Genomic DNA, 16,549 nt, shown 5'->3' with positions numbered 1-16,549 from the left:
CCAATCCACTGCACAGTTTAGGAACTGTGCAGGGAGGCGCAGCAGCTTCTGGATTAGTCATTTAAACCAAACCCTTAACTCTGCTTTAGCTATGTGTTTAACAGTGTATTTCTAGAATTTACAGCTCAGAGATGTGAGGGCCTATTTACTTATGCAGCTTTAAATAGGACTCACTTAATATTCACAGGTAAACTCTGATTAGTAGATTACGGTCAGATGGAATCATTAAAATGGATTTAGTCTGACTTCCTGCATAACAGGCCATCCAGTAGTTCATGCAGTCCAGCCCAACAACATGTGGTGGAACTAGAGAATACATCTTTTAGAAATATCCAGTCTTGATGACTGAATAATGGAGAATCCACCGTATCCCTTGGTAAAATGTTCCAATAGACCAACTACCCTTGCTGTTAGAAACGTGCATCTTATTTCCAGAATCTATTTCCTCCCAAGAATTGGCCTTACACCAATTTTCTTTCTAGATATAAAAGTGTCGTTCAGGTTTGGAATGTGACACTTCCTTATATTTAACACAGCTTTATAGAATACACCTATATTATGGTTTTATTGGTTACGCACAGTTATCTATACAGAATCTAGGAGAGAACCCCCAGTCTGAAAAATCTGCTTATAAATTCAGATGTCTGTAGTGAGACATCTTAAGTTTCATCTTTAGCTTTGCAATCAGAAATATTAACTGTTTCCAGCAGGAAATCTGGAAAGTGACTTTCAGGTTGTCAAACACACTTTTTTAAACAAAACTGTAAGCAAGAAAAATTTCAGCACTTATTTTAATACATATGAGAATCGTTTGGAATGTCCATTTAATTTATCTTTTATTGAAATTGCTGAATAGTTTATATTACACTAAATTTGATTCAAAATGGAAACTGTTTTATAAAATGAAGAAACCAGTGTTGAAACCAAATAAGCCAACCAAAAAGGTACAAGAAAGAGTCTCAAAAATTCTGACCAACAAGTACCTGTACACGTATATGAAACTGTATTATCGCCCATAGATAATTCAGAAAACATTGAGAGGAGCAGACTGCTACAGGAAGATTGATATCACCTCCATTAAGTTCTGGCAACATTGTAATTCAGTGACCATTGGCCTCAGGATATAAGACGACCTGGATCTGAGATACTACTGAAAGACGTGGGCCCACCATATTTTATGCAATTAGTACCAAAAACAATACCTGTTTTGCAAATTAAGGCTTCTCTAGGTCTTGGGCTTTTTAAGATGACAGAAATGACAGGATTGTGAATATGGCATTCTAGGAATTCTGCACCCACGACCTTGAACAATCCAGTTATGTCTGAGCATGCACAAATTCTAGTCCCGTCTGCACTCAAGGGAAAGCTTTGGGTGCTTGTCAGCTGTTTAAGCAAATACTGATGAAATATGTCATGTGACCAGTACCAAAAATATCATGCAAAGAACAACCACCATTTCAGACTAAAGCTAACAGAGTTGTACCTTTCAGTAAATGGTTTTAAATCAATTAACTGTTTAAATTAGAATGGAGTATTCAAATTTACAGGATAAATTAGACCAGTTCCAACATTTACATCAAACCCATCCCAAACAAAAAGTTACACTTCTTTTCCTTCTCATATGATGTGTGAATCTATAGAATAATACCCTGCCGGCAGGAAGAACATGTTGCTATTATTCAGCAAACCTGAGTAGTGAGAGTCAATAAATACAAGGAGAGAGTTAAAATGCTAGTAGTCAAATATCTTGAATCTCAAGTGACAGGGGCACAATTCGGATTTAATCCTGTCCTTTGAAATGATTTTGTAACATGTCGTGCCTGTGCTGAAGGTTTAAAAAGAGAAAATCCTGGCTAGAGACAGAGGGGGAGAGAGAGAGAGAGAGAGAGAGAGAGAGAGAGAGAGAGAGAGAACCAACATAACTCAGCCAACTGGATGCTGGAAGTCCAGTCATTACTGAACAGATCATTGTAAACAACCAGGATTGATCCTTTTTTTCTTCCCTTTTGAATGTTTTCTTGTCAAAGGCGAAATCCAGAAGAAATCTCAGGCTAAAGTCTTCATATTTGGTTGGAAGTGTTTTGTTGTCCCACTATATATATATATCTATATATCTATATTTATTTAATTAGGCACAAGAGGGGCTATTTAAACATTCAACAAGTCCTCATCACTATCATCGTGAAACGATAGGGTATTCGTAGAATTCTGTGTCTTCTGTTGGCCTGGGTTAGGTTTTGTTTTTCTTTCCTTTCCTCCATTCAGCAAGTTGGTCTTGGCATCACTTCCCAGGCTAAATGGCTTCTTTTGCTGGTGCCTGTTCTGGTCTGAGCCTCTGGATTGCACCCCTCTAGTTGAATGAATCCTCACATCTGGGACAGTTAGAACTTCATCCTCACTGTCCAGGTCATCCACCCGGAGAGATGTCAAGGCTTCTGATTTAACAGATGTGGTAGTGATGTGACCATTTTCTTGTCCTCCTTTTCCTGATCTCTGATTTGGTGCTGCAATTTCCTCCATAAGCCACTCAGTTTCATTCTCATTAGCTTCTTCTTCAGTGTTTATCTACAGTATGAAGATGGTAAAGTTACTGAATATTGGATAGGCTCTCACAAGCACCCTTTATGGTCTCCTGAAATCCATCACCTGAGAACCACTAACAGCCCCATCCCGCACTTTGATTTACCATTTTCCACTGATAAGCAGATAGCACAAAATACGGTGTTAGTGCACTAATACTTTGATCTCTCTATGCTGCCTTTTACATTCTGAGCACTATTCCACATTATTCTGGCTCTGTGCTTTCCCAGTTTGCCTCCTATTTGTTGATCACTCCACAGCATTTCCCTTAATCCTCTTCATTCTCCTATCCTCCCATCTGTGAGGACAGAAACTGTTCTGTTCTTTCCCTCCATCTACTTTCAGATTTAGTCTCAGCCAGCCAACCAGCTCGCCGATAGTCAAAAAGAGTAAGTTTAAATTCATTTAAAGTAATTGTGAATAGAAGCAGCTATAGTACTAGTTTGGAAAATCATTTAAAAAACAGACCCTCAGAGGTCATCACAACTATAAGTAGTACAATTACCTTTGTATATTTATAGGAAACATTTGATGTTCTTCTGCAGCAGTTGGTTATCTTGTGTATCACAGTTTCTCTAAAACAAAAAAATGAAAAAAAATAATGTTCATCTTACAGTATTAGATCCCTATTTATCCTTCTGGAGAAAAAACAGTGATCAGCAATACCAAAACCCTTAATTTTCACTCTCTTCTGCCAGTCTGTGCGAAATCTGCTCAGTTTCCAGTCAAGAGAAGAGATCCAATACTCTTCTCATATACACCTTTCCAAGTCCATTAATTGAATGGGTTACACTGGTATATAAGAGAAAGATTTGGTCCAAGACTATTCTAATTGCTAGCACTGATGACTCAATTCTAGTATCTGGAGGTAGTCAATCAGACCACTCCCTCTCTACCTCATCACCAATAAATGTTCTGGAACTCCTCTGTCTTCTCAAATCTGTAACAAAATTGCTAGCAGAACATTCACCGGGGGGAAGAGCAAACTACATTTACTCTGCAGTGCTGAACATACTGTTAATTATGATAGCATTAACTCATGTATTTGTTCTCTGCTGTATCTATTGGGTCAAGTTGAACCAGGGGAAACTCTTGAGTTACGCTTAGAGATACCATCAACTTAAAAACACATTCTGAGAAACTGACTAGATTTCAAGTAGACACCATCCCTTTAACTGAAATCACCTTAAACACCACAAGGAAACATTTTCCCATTAGCCTCCCCTATCTTACCTCCTCTCTTTTTTGTAAAGCAACAAGATCAACAGACACGCTGTGAGAACCACCAGGAGGACACTCAGCACAGCCCCAACAGCTTGGCTTCTTCCCGAAAGGCCTTTGAAAATTTGCACTCCCTGGTCAGATTGGCCCTGGCTCTCAGAACTTCTGTAGGCAGCATAGGAGACATGGTTAAGAGGACACTCTGTCTGGTTGTGTATAACAGTCTGAGGGAACATTGATTAGAAACAGTGGATCAAACAAATTCAGTAAGAGATGTAACGCCAGCTCTTGTCGGACTGTTATATAGAAGCTGCTTCAAAGGGAGAAGGTTTAGTGCATTTCAATTTAAATACACAAGTGATCTAGTTTATTCTAAACCAAAGAAATAGGAAGAGGATCATTTGAGTCTGCAACCAAATACAGAATTATTGTTTAAAAGGACAGTTCTGTAAACATTACAGATTTATTGTACGTAGTTATTAACAAGTAGAATTCACAGCAACAGTTTAAATATTTAAAGAATAAAAAAGCTGAACTCAAAACCACTGTAGGATCTAGCTATGAATCCACAGCACCCCAACCCTGCACCATAGCAAGTTATAGCAGGTGAACATAATTTGTCTTTCAACAAGCTGTAACATAGCACCCAGATGCAGCTACACATCTTACCTTTGAGACCACGACCTATTGTGCCAATCAGTATTGTCTTATTGTTACCTTGTGCTCTCCCATCTGTCTATATCCACTTGTTGGGTCCTGTCTTATACTTAGGTCGTAAGCTCTTTGAGGCAGGGACCATCTTTTTGTTGTGTTTGTACAATATTCAGCATAAGTGGGCCCTGGTCTGTGATTGGGATTCCTAGGCACTAGCACAATACAAATAAATATTGTCCACTCCAGCAGAGAAAGTTCTGGCATAAAGAAGTGGGCAGGTAAAGGTGACAACCATTTGCAGTGTGGAAGAAACCTAGCTAGTCATTTCCACACACTGAATAAACGACTATGGAGAGCTCTCTTAACTTTAATAATTAAAAAAAAAGGAAAGACAGTTTGTTAATGGGAGATATGCCTTAAGCTACTCCTCTCAGTAACCAGAGAAGCAGTTGTTGGATGGAAACAAACTGAGTGAATGGGGAGAAGTATATTTTAATTGAGGTCTCTTCTTTTCAATTTGTTTGAATGCAAATATTAAACAAACAAACAATCTAGACCTAAAATAATCTTAGTACAAGATGATCATTTAACTGGCAAGTGGAATCACTGTTCCTCCATTTATTAAGCCTTGAAATTGTATCCACTCACTCCTCTCATAAGCATTAGATGCTCCTTTTACTAGATTCTTAGATGTCTTTTCTTGCCACAACTACCATAGATAATGCTGGAAGGCAAAATAACCTTCTAGTAGATAAACTGCTAACAAGAACTGCATGTTACTTTGGGAGAATAAAGAAGTTACTTACTCTAATGGACAGACTGCAGACGTGTACCAGGTAAACAAATATTGGCAGTCTGCTGTCTCGTGAAGGAATTCAGGGATGCCTTCTTTTGCCTGTAAATTGCAGTGGAATAAAATCGTTGAGGAGGCGAATTTTGATTTATCTTTACCACAGGCTGAATCAGATGAAAACACAACATCCAAGTCATCGTCTACAAAGAAGAAAAGTGAAAAGATTTCATAAAACATTGCACAGGCACTAGGTCCTTACAAATGGTCTATTAAATGTGCTACATTTTTACTGAGGAGAGAGCAAGAGAAAGCATGTTACTTCAGAACGTCTGTCTAAATTTACTCCTGCAATGTTTAGGTTACGATTACTCACAGCATCCCTTTAAAAAAGTGTTACACTTGGGCGATCAGGCAGGAATAATATTTATATATTTATTACAGAGCTCTTCTAGAATTACTAATATTTTGCCTACTTTTCACAAAAACTCATCAACAAATATTAAATCCAATATGCAGTTTGATAACGTTTTTCTGAATTCTGGAGAACATGAAACAGTTTGCACCAATGACATTCACTGAGTGCCATCTGCTATTCGAGGTTTTGGGAAAGCAATACACAATGTAAAGAGAGAGATTTAATAAGCAGTGATACCAATAACCGTCTCCAAGAAAACAGAGAGTCTGTGTCTTGGTATTTTGTCCTGTGTGTCATGGCCTGTTTGGCAGTATTGACTAATAGAAGAGGAGGTCTTGTAGCCAGGAGAGAGACATTCACTTTAATACTATTCAGGCAAGTTTTGTATCTGCAGGAGATGTGAAGGGTCCTGCCATAACTAACACTAAGTTTTGTATGCAATGTTTTACGCTGAAGAGCCCGCCTGAGCTTTATTAAACACTTTTCTGGGATCACAGACAGTATAATCTATTACTTATAGAGCATACATGCAAATGGGGATGGGGAGAAGAAGAGAAGGGTCTTGTTTTCCCCATCACTCCACCAATATCTTTTTCCTATAAGGAAAATCAGTCATTTCTGTCTCCGTTATGCCACTCCAGCATTCAAACTGACAAGTAAGAGTGGAAAGATTGTAGCCAGGAAGATCAATTCCAGCAGTCTTACCAGGAATATACTAATACAAACGATAGTGAAAGCAGAAGTCTCACATTCTAAGAAGTAACTCACAGAAAAGTTCCAAGTGTAGACAATTCTAGTCAGTGAGGACTTACCTTGAACATAATATTTAGCTTTATTGGAAGAGCCAACTTTCCTAACGTAGGTACTAGTAGTTTTAATCTGGCATACGCTGGCTCCAGAGCACTGTGGGTGCACAGAGCCTGTTATAGCAGAAAGTTGGATTTCATACACGTATTTGTCACCATTTGTCCGTATATCACCAGATGCTTGGTATAATCTGAAAACAAAAGCAACTTTGTAGTAAAGTCCAAATTTCTCTCATAATTATGGGCAAGAACAAATATTGCAACATCAGCAGCAACCTGATTTTAGCAGATTTCCAAGCACGTTTCTTATATTCTACGGTCAGAAAGGACAGATATGGGGGAAAAAAAGTTCAATCCTTGGTACCTACAAGTTAGCTCCCAAATCCACATGTAGGCACCAAAAGGTAAGTATCAAAAGATACTTAACACCTGCAGCTGCCATTGGCTTCAGTGGGATTTATGCGTGATCAGCCCACTTATTTTGAGGCCTAACTATGGATTTAGGAGCATAATTGGGCTGGGCTGAAGTGTTAGTCATAAAATCATGCATTCTGCCTGATCAGTAACTGTGGCAATATCCTGGCACTGCTGACACCAATCCAGCATGTCCAAGAGTAATGGCTACCAACCACTTGTAATGCGTAAATTTTATAATTGTATCTATTGACATTACTGGAGAGAGTCCAAGTTTTGAGGGTTAAAAAAAAAAAAAGATGTTTGTTCCAGTACTCCTCTCCTGTCTCGAGATTGATTTTTGATCAAGCCCACGCCCAGTTACCTTTCCAAGTCTGTTTTGGAATAAACAACTATTTCCTACCTATCTGTTCCCCACCCTGCCTTATTCAATGACATTAGGCAGTAGAATAAACTGAACATGGCAGGGCTGCCATGTGAATAGATGTACCAGTGCTTTTGCATGGCTATACAATTCCTGCTCTCTTTAGTGCATGTTGCTGGTCCGTGACTCGGAGAAGCAATGCTTCTTCACTGTCTTGCTTTCCCAACACACCCTTGAACTATGAGGTTATATCTCCATGCCACACACCCTGCATTGTTTACTTCATTGCCTTTTTTGAGCATGTTGTAACCCTGCTCTAAGCAGTTGCTTCTGTAGTTTTACTGTGTACATACGTACGTACACACACACACACACACACACACACACACACACACACACACACACTAGAGTCAGTCTTGAGGTCTAACATTCCTCCCTTTCCTGAGCCTCCTGTTGCTTTTAAGGTTTCCCATTTCAACCAGTAACTCAGTGTTATGCCTCTCCATGGTTAAAGCTTTGCACCATGGCCACAAAACTTCTTACCTCAGAACTTGCAAGCAATTCTCCCTTACTGGCAAGTTTGGAGGTCTTTGGATGTCTTTCTAAAAGATCCACTCTAGGAATTATTTTGGGGAAGTTCTATGGCCTGTATTCTGCAGGAGGTCAGACTATCATCAGCAGAATGATCTTTTCTGGCCTGGGAAGCTGTGAATGTATCATTACTGGAGTACAAAAAAGGTGCTACATAAAACCCAAAGTCACCATAATGGTGTAGTAAGAGTCTATGACACAGTGGCTGAGGGAACAAACACTGGGCAAGATCAGAAGGTTGTTGTCTCGATCATCTTGAGAGAGAGTTTTGCACACACTAGATGAACTCTCGATATCTGGTTTTAAAAAAGGGCCTGACCCTGAGGGGTGCTGAATGCATCGAGATACACTCAGAGACTCATAGACTTTAAGGTCAGAAGGGACCATTATGATCATCTGGTCTGACCCCCTGCATGTTGCAGGCCACAAAGCCGTCCCTACCCTTTCCCTTGACTCTGCTGTTGAAGTCCCCAAATCCTGGCTTAGTGACTTCAATTGGCAGAGAACCCTCCTGCTAGCGATCCCTGCCCCATGCTGCGGAGGAAGGCGAAAAACCTCCAGGGCCTCAGCCAATCTACCCTGGAGGAAAATTCCTTCCCGACCCCAAATATGGTGATCAATAGAACCCAGAGCATGTAGGCAAGAGTCTCCAGCCTGACCCTCGTTAGCCATTATACTATTTACCTGCCATGGCACGGTATTCCTTTGGCTAATATCATGTTTTTCCATTAAACCATTCCCTCCATAAACTTATCTAACTTAATCTTGAAACCAGACAGGTCCTTCGCCCCCACCGTTTCCCACGGAAGGCTGTTCCAATATTTCACCCCTCTGACGGTCAGAAACCTTAGTCTTATTTCAAGCCTAAACTTCCCCACAGCCAGTTTATATCCATTCGTTCTCGTGTCCACATTAGTACTGAGCTGGAATAATTCCTCTCCCTCCCTAGTATTTATTCCTCTGATATATTTAAAGAGAGCAATCATATCCCCCCTCAGCCTTCGTTTGGACAGACTAAACAACCCCAGCTCCTCCAGTCTCCTTTCATACGATAGGTTTTCCATTCCTCTGATCATTCTAGTGGCCCTTCTCTGTACCCGTTCCAGTTTGAGTTCATCTTTTTTAAACATGGGAGACCAGAACTGCACACAGTACTCCAAATGTGGTCTCACTAGCGCCTTATACAACGGAAGCAGCACCTCCTTGGTAATGAGAGCATCCTCAGAACATCCTCAACCCCGATTGACTTCAACAGGAAGAGAAAGCACTCAGCACGTTCCAGAATCAGGCCCAGAGTCAGTAGTTTGCACACAGCTGGTGAGTTACAGAAAGTTCATTAGCATGTGTGCTCCAAAGCTAGGCACATCTAAGACAGCCCATAGCCGTCAAAGTGGTACGGTTTTAGTAGCCAAATTCAGCACACTATAGGAACATGTTTTTACTTACTTGTAATAAATGTCACCCAGGCTGAAATTTTTCCCAGTTGTAGGATTAATAACCATCCCATTCACTATCTCCACTTCTTGCTGCTTCACAGCACAAGCTGCTCGAGTTCCCCATGTGATATAGTATGTACAGCTTTCTTCATCAATCCTACCAAATACATAGGAAAGCAGTAACAAGTCATATTTGAGTGACGTGCTTGCTAGTCTGAAAAGAATATAACTGACTGGGGGAAAGAAGGAGGGAAAGATACTCATGACTTTCAACATGGTGTAACCTATTGGTTCAGCAGGTAGAAGCTTAATATCTGTGCGTATTTCTTGCATAAACTGATGACCTAGATCAAGATCACTGTTCTACCAGCCTTACTGAACTGCTTCCTATGTCAATGGATTCAGAAGTCCAATAACAGGTAATTTCTGAAACCACAAATGTAAAAGTAAATAAATAAATAAATATAAATAAATTAAAAAAAAAAATTCAGAAAAACAGCTGCTTAAAGTTCCCAATGGCACATGCTGCATTTGAGATTTAAAGAAAAGGTAAAACTAATCAACAGTCTGGTTTGCTTTGGAAGGTTTACATTTTGCATTTCACTGATCTTGGACAACAAACATGGCTGGTCAAGTGCCAGTCCCTGGCTCTTGTGCTCAGTTTTCCTATTGCTACAGGGGGACATTTCATTCCCAGACAGAACTGAGCCATAAAGTTTGGCTCCAAACATATTCAGTGCTCAGGGGAGGTGTTCAGAGATTATGGCTCTCATTAAATGAGAACTTTTATACATAGAGTTGTGTCAGCTTTTACCATTGCACACACAAAACACATTTTAAAGTTAAAGTAACACAGATTAAAGAAACCCGCAGTTAGGCAACACACTCTCTCCAAAACCTCTTTGGTAATGACAATCGATAGCTAGAAAAAACTTGAAACTGATATAATTTGATAAATCTAGAGAATGGATATACTGTAGCTACACCCACCTCAACAACAACTGATTCTTTCCAGCTATGCTTTCACATCTTTATCAGTTTGAAGGAAATGCCAAGATTTTAGCCCACACAATCTAAAATAAATACTGAATAGAATTGCGGTTTATGAAAATGAAGAAGTGGAAGGCATCCAAAAGCCTCCAATCTGGTAAACACAGATTGAGAATGTGTTCTGTGTAATTACACACACTGAAGTCTGTGCGATTTTTAAATGGCTTTCGGGGGGGGTGGGGGGGGCGGCAGAGGAAGCAGGCTATACATTTGCTATTCCAGGGCAGCCATCCAGTTCCTTTACTTGTAATTTACAGATAGCTGACAAGCAGCACAAAGTTAGGGTTACCATATTAAACAAATAGAGGACCCTCCACGGGCCCTGGCCCCACCCATTTCCCACCCCCATGCAGCCCCTATGCCTCCGGACCCTGCACCCCCAGCCGGGCACTTCCCCTCCCGGGCTCCGGCGGCGCAGAGTCTGGAGGCATGGGGGCTGCCCAAAGCCCGTAACGCTCAGCTCTTAAACAGCCGAAGAGTCAGGAGAGGAACAGAGCAGCCGAGGGAGGGGAAGTGCCCGGCTGGCATTTTCCCGGACATGTTCGGCTTTTTGGCAATTCCCCCCAGACGGGGGTTTGATTGCCGAAAAGCCGGACATGTCCAGGAAAAACCAGACGTATGGTAACCTACACAAAGTGCACATTTATTCAGAACTTTCTGCATTTACTTTTAAGAACATGCGAGTACAGCAGGCAGCTGTTTGTCCCACTGCTAGCATTTTTTCTTCTGGCATCCTCACTTGTGACCATTGTTTTGGCTCTCCACAAGGTTCTAATGCCAGAGAACAATGTGGAGGATCAGAACAATCAGAGGGATGCCAACTAATCTTTTCAAGCAGAATAGAAAATGTATAGTTACAGCTTGGGAGAGAGGTTGGGTAATTGGGCTGAAAATTGATTTAACTGGCAAAATTTCCAAAACTTGGCACCTAAATGAAGTTTGGAAATCTATTTTGTTCAATTTTTTTTTATTTAATAGTAACTAACTGTTGAGGTCTGAGCAGAAACTGCAAGTTAGAACCTATGGCTCCGATCCCCAGCACTACCATCGACTCACTGTATTACCTTGGTCAAATAACCTAGGCCCAGATCTTTAAGGTGTCTATGCACTGTTCCACCTCAATTATACATTGTCAACACTAAGGCTTGGTCTACACTAAACCCCCAAATCGAAGTAAGGTACGCAACTTCAGCTACGTGAATAACGTAGCTGAAGTAGACGTACCTTACTTCGAACTTACCGCGGTCCACGCCCGGCAGGCAGGCTCCCCCGTCGACTCCGCGTACTCCTCGCGGCGAGCAGGATTACCGGAGTCGACGGGGAGCACTTCTGAGTTCGATTTATCGCGTCCAGACAAGACGCGATAAATTGAACCCAGAAGTTCGATTGCCTGCCGCCGAACCAGCGCGGTAAGTATAGACAAGCCCTAAGTCACTTTTGAAAATGAGACATAGGCATTGAAACACTGAGTGAAGTAATACCTGTAAAAATCTGGGTCTTACCCCCTCCATAAAATGGGCATAGTACCAACCTCACAAAAGTGAGGGAGACTATGTTCCTAAAGTACAGAGATTCTTGGATGAAAACTTTGCTCTGCTATAGCACCTAACGTTCTAAGTTCTTAAGCCAAGAATTTGTTCTGCTGTAAGGATGCAGTACTAAATGCACAAAAACCAAAACAGTTTCCACAACCCCTCTATCTTTCTGGTTGACTGAACCAAGAAGGTCTGGTTAATATAGTCAGAAGTCTTATTACTCACCTATGTAGCCTGGGCTCACCAACTGTTTTTGCACATTTCAGTTCTATAATAGTTGTTGCTTTCTTGTTTTTTCTACATTCAAATCCACCTGAGTAACTAACAAGGACTTTATCATCTGAAAAACAATCATTGAGAGACTCAGTTCTTTGTGTTCTGTAATCCTTTAAATAACTTGGCTTGTGACTGTGGTTATAAAATACTGCTGCCATTTTAGATTAAGCTAAATACCGAATCCCAATGTTTTGATGGGCCCAGAGGTCAAATTACATCTTGTTACATCATTCCAACCATCCTTACCACACAGTTTCCCCCAGGCCTCCCAAAAGAAACACTTCAGTTACAAATGTGTTCTGTCCTTTAAGGTTATGGATAATTTGCCTAGCTAGTTCCATTTTACAATTTTAATACAGCCCACACATTGTCAAACGAATGAAAAATCCATTTTTGCAAGTAAGGCACTGAGTATACGTGCATGAATTTTTTCCCCTATTGGTTAGATTTCTTTCCAATCTTTAAAAACACAAGAGATTTAAAAGTTAGCTGCAGGTGCACTTTTGGAAGACAAGAAGAAAGATTCTTCTTTAAAACCAAAGCATTGCAGCAGAATAATTTTTCTTGCATTTTCTAAAACTGTCACTATCTAGTTTCCTTTAACTAGGATTTTAAACAAGAATCCTTGTTTAAAAAAAGCAACAAGTTCAAACATTCTATTAAAGTGAGTAGAATACCTGGACATGTCCCAGTGCTGGGTTCTTGATAGCAAAGTTTGCATTTTTCCTAAAAATGGCCTCAGAGAAGCTCAGTTATAACTAATTTTACTTTTTTTGGCCACTATCACAACCTAAATGTTACTCTGTTTTAGATGGAATTTTGGAAGAGTTTTTAAAAGCATGTGTCATTAATAAACTATTACTGCCATTTAAGATGAAAAGCTTAATTAACATGCAACAGATGTATTTACTGAAGCCTTTATGCAAGAGTGTTTCAGCATGACCACTAGATCCTCCCTATAAAAATACTGATTTTGCAGCTGTCTATTGAAATAAAGATTCAAAAGGATTACTGAACCTGTCACATTCAGCTTCTGTGTATGTACAACTCCCAGAACCCGAACAGCCCCATTTCGACTTTTGCTGCAAATAGCGGCTCTTTCAGGGCAGCCTGTGGGTCCATTGTTTACTCTCTGACACAGATTCATGTAATACCTATCATAGGAGAAGAGAAAAGAAAAAAAAATAGTTATGCTGAATGAACAGGAACAAGGAAAGGATTAAGCATCATGAAATATTCTGTATTCAGAAATGTTGATTGTTGCTTAGTTTACATGAGAACTCAGTGGTTATTTTGACATGCCTCATTACCATAAGAGCTATCTGAATGTGTGTGGGCAAACACAGAATGAGTCAAACTTCAGATTTTTTGATTGCATTTACAAATCAACTGATCTGATTCTTATTTTAAGATTTGTGTGCATGTGTCATTCACTGTTCCCCAACATTAATTTACTAGATCAATTTTTTACTCATGTCAAGCTATATTTGGAAGAAAATTGGAGTTCAATTAAAAACGCAGAGAGACAGCATTATGAAATTGTTAGTTAAAAAACAGTACCTTAAAAGTGCTGGATACAAAGTCACACGTTTATAAAAGATGTGTTTTGCATTAAAAATTAATTGATTTATTAAACAAAGAAAGTATTAATTGTAGTTAATCAAATACATTGTTTCTGATAACAATGCTTTTCAACTTTTTAGAACTAGAACATCTCATCCTCTCCACTTTTACTTTATTCATAGAATGGAAAAGAAAAACAAAGTTCCAAGTGTCTCAACTCAAGTTGGAAAAGTAAACACCAGCATTCACTCCACTGTCACACTGAGAGCAGCAGATCTATTTAGTGCAGGCCATACGCTTGATTTGACCTCAAAAAGATAAACCGATTAAGATAAAGATATCCCCTTTAATGAGTTAAAGTGAATATTCTCTGATGCTATATTTTATTTTAAAATGCCATCACTTTTAATCCACCCTGTGCACAGGGACCCATTTGCGAAGAATGACTTTCCCCAGTTAGTTGGATGAGCAGGCTCCTTTCATTACAGCTTTCAAATGCTAAAATGCACACTTGTGACTTCACTGAACTTTATGAAAGGCTGCAATTTGGAGAAAAGCTATAAGTCAAACCCACTACCAAATGTGGACTATCAAATACTGAAAAACCATCATACACCCCTCCATACACCCACCATGTAACTCAATCTCAATCCATTGATGCACAAACTGCTGTGTAAAAAGGATTAAAATCATCCGGGGGTGGGGGGAGGAGAACACTCACGCGATCCCATTATGGTTAAAGAGCCACGATCCTGTCAGTGAGGAGAGCACTCTTAAATCGTAGGTTTTGTGCTTTTGGATGAACTTGCACTCCATTTTCTTTGGAGGACAAACAAACTGTGTTTTCCATTCAAAGGTCACAGCACAGCCAAGTGTCTCGCTCAGGAGCTGAGGGTTCCCGTTCCCAGCATTGTCATCGCACTTGAAAATAATGGTAGCTTCTCGATTCCCAGTTGCTATGTGGAGATACATTAATGAAGAGAAAAAAAACTGAGGGGTTGTAATGTACATGTGGACCATGCAGCGTAATAATTATGACTCTAGACAGTAGTGGAGAACTGTTCTGAATCAAGCATAGCTTCTCATTAAAGAAATATCAGCTTTTGTTTCTAGCCCACCTATATTAGTTAGATTCACGTAATAGGCAGAACACAATGACTTTGACGTACCATTACTTTAGTACATTAGGCTGATTAAATTCTACTCTTTTTTTTTTTAAACTTTATCTCCAGCTTAATGGGAAAATCAACTTTTATTAGGTAAAATAGTTTTCACCATTTTATGACATTAGGGTGTTTTTTTTTAAATTGCATACTGTTTGCTCATGTTACAGTTTCTCCTCAGAAAGGACTTTTACCCACACAACAGCAGTACTGGAGGGGGAGGGAGGGAAAACCACACACTATCATCCTTATAGTGCACGAGCCATGTAAAAAGAGCCTTGGTTTAACTGAGAATCAGGCCCAATGGACATGTGCATCATTTCATATCTCTGGTAAATGAAGTTCTTACTAACCATTTCCACAAAATCCCCGTTTTCCATCTTTGTCATAGTCATTAGTGGTGGCACACCATCGCGGTTTTCCTTTGTCCACAATACAATCCTCATAGCTCTTGCCATTGTATTTGAAGGGGAATACGCAAAGCTCACCTTTTTCAGTCACTGTAAATGGAGGTGATACCCCTTGAGACACATGCTCTGTAGTTACCACGTGTAATGACAGGCAATAAATCAAAAGCAGTTTATAGTTCTCTTATATATTACTCTCTGTACTTTTCAAAAAAATCCATCACCCCAGCATTCAGGAACAAATACAGAAACATCAAGTCTAAATGCAATCAAAGAGGACATTGCAAAGAGATACACAGTTTAATTTTCTGGGCAAACAGCTAGGGCCTTCATTGAGCCACTTCAAACTGACATATGTAGCAAAGGCTGTATTGAGCATAGGTAAATAACTTCTTTGCAGAGGTCAGCAATAGATCATAAATATAAATCAACATTATGTTTTTAAAGTGATTAATTATACAAGAGCCAGGATTACATCTTCCTATTGCTAAACTGTTTTTTTCCTGGCAGTTTTTCGGCTGCTCTGTGTCCTAATGGGACCAGACCATTTTTTATGTAAGTTACCTATAGCTAGTTACAGGATCTCACCTGGAGGGCACCGATCACCCCCGGTATACTGCAGAATGACAGTTTCATCCTGATGCCTGTAATCCATTTTCATTCCTTGTATGATTCCAAATGAAGCAGCACTGTTTTCAGAGACCAGGCACACTGCCCCATCTATGCATTTTCCCTGGGGCACATCTGCTACTTCAGCACACACCCCAATATGGTAACTGTTGGATCCAGAAGATACCTGTAGAGGCATCCAAAAGGGAATCATATGTCTCAAAGATAAAACACTCTATAGCCAACAGTCAATACTCTATGAGAATTACCCAAGTCCTTTATATATACCTCTACCCCGATATAACGTGACCCGATATAACACGAATTCGGATATAACGCGGTAACGCAGTGCTCCGTGGGAGCGGGGCTGTGCACTCCGGTGGATCAAAGCAAGTTCGATATAACGCGGTTTCACCTATAACACGGTAAGATTTTTTGGCTCCCGAGGACAGCGTTATTTCGAGGTAGAGGTGTACTTGAAGTCTTGTAAAAAGTTTAGATGACAGGGATTGGACATTATTTTACAGAAAATCATTTAAGACCATAGGGAAGAAATATACCCTACAATTTAAAGTTTTATCGTACTGAACCATATTAATAGGTCAGTCTTGCAAAACTCAATAAATATTACTGTAGCACCCAGGAGCTTTTATGAAAATTGATTGGCTTGTG

General features: G+C 39.9%; 1 protein-coding gene across 1 annotated transcript in view; it reads right to left on the bottom strand.

Annotated features, from left to right (window-relative positions):
- Positions 1–819: 819 nt before the first annotated feature.
- IGF2R (insulin like growth factor 2 receptor) overlaps positions 820–16,549 on the bottom strand; it is a 91,150-nt gene continuing 75,420 nt past the window's right edge. Inside the window, exons 39-49 of the mRNA XM_065588914.1 lie at positions 15,857–16,064; positions 15,215–15,361; positions 14,420–14,654; positions 13,153–13,289; positions 12,085–12,199; positions 9,285–9,431; positions 6,476–6,660; positions 5,262–5,448; positions 3,814–3,966; positions 3,086–3,155; positions 820–2,565 (exon numbers count right to left, since the gene is read on the bottom strand). Of these exons, the coding sequence (XP_065444986.1) occupies positions 2,149–2,565; positions 3,086–3,155; positions 3,814–3,966; positions 5,262–5,448; positions 6,476–6,660; positions 9,285–9,431; positions 12,085–12,199; positions 13,153–13,289; positions 14,420–14,654; positions 15,215–15,361; positions 15,857–16,064 (2,001 nt within the window). The 3' untranslated portion in view covers positions 820–2,148. The remainder of the gene's footprint in view (positions 2,566–3,085; positions 3,156–3,813; positions 3,967–5,261; positions 5,449–6,475; positions 6,661–9,284; positions 9,432–12,084; positions 12,200–13,152; positions 13,290–14,419; positions 14,655–15,214; positions 15,362–15,856; positions 16,065–16,549) is intronic.

This window comes from Chrysemys picta, chromosome 3 (assembly GCF_011386835.1).
Source record: "Chrysemys picta bellii isolate R12L10 chromosome 3, ASM1138683v2, whole genome shotgun sequence".
NCBI lineage: Eukaryota > Metazoa > Chordata > Testudines > Emydidae > Chrysemys > Chrysemys picta.
Note: the sequence above shows the minus strand (reverse complement) of the source record. Positions and strands in the feature narration are given on the sequence as shown.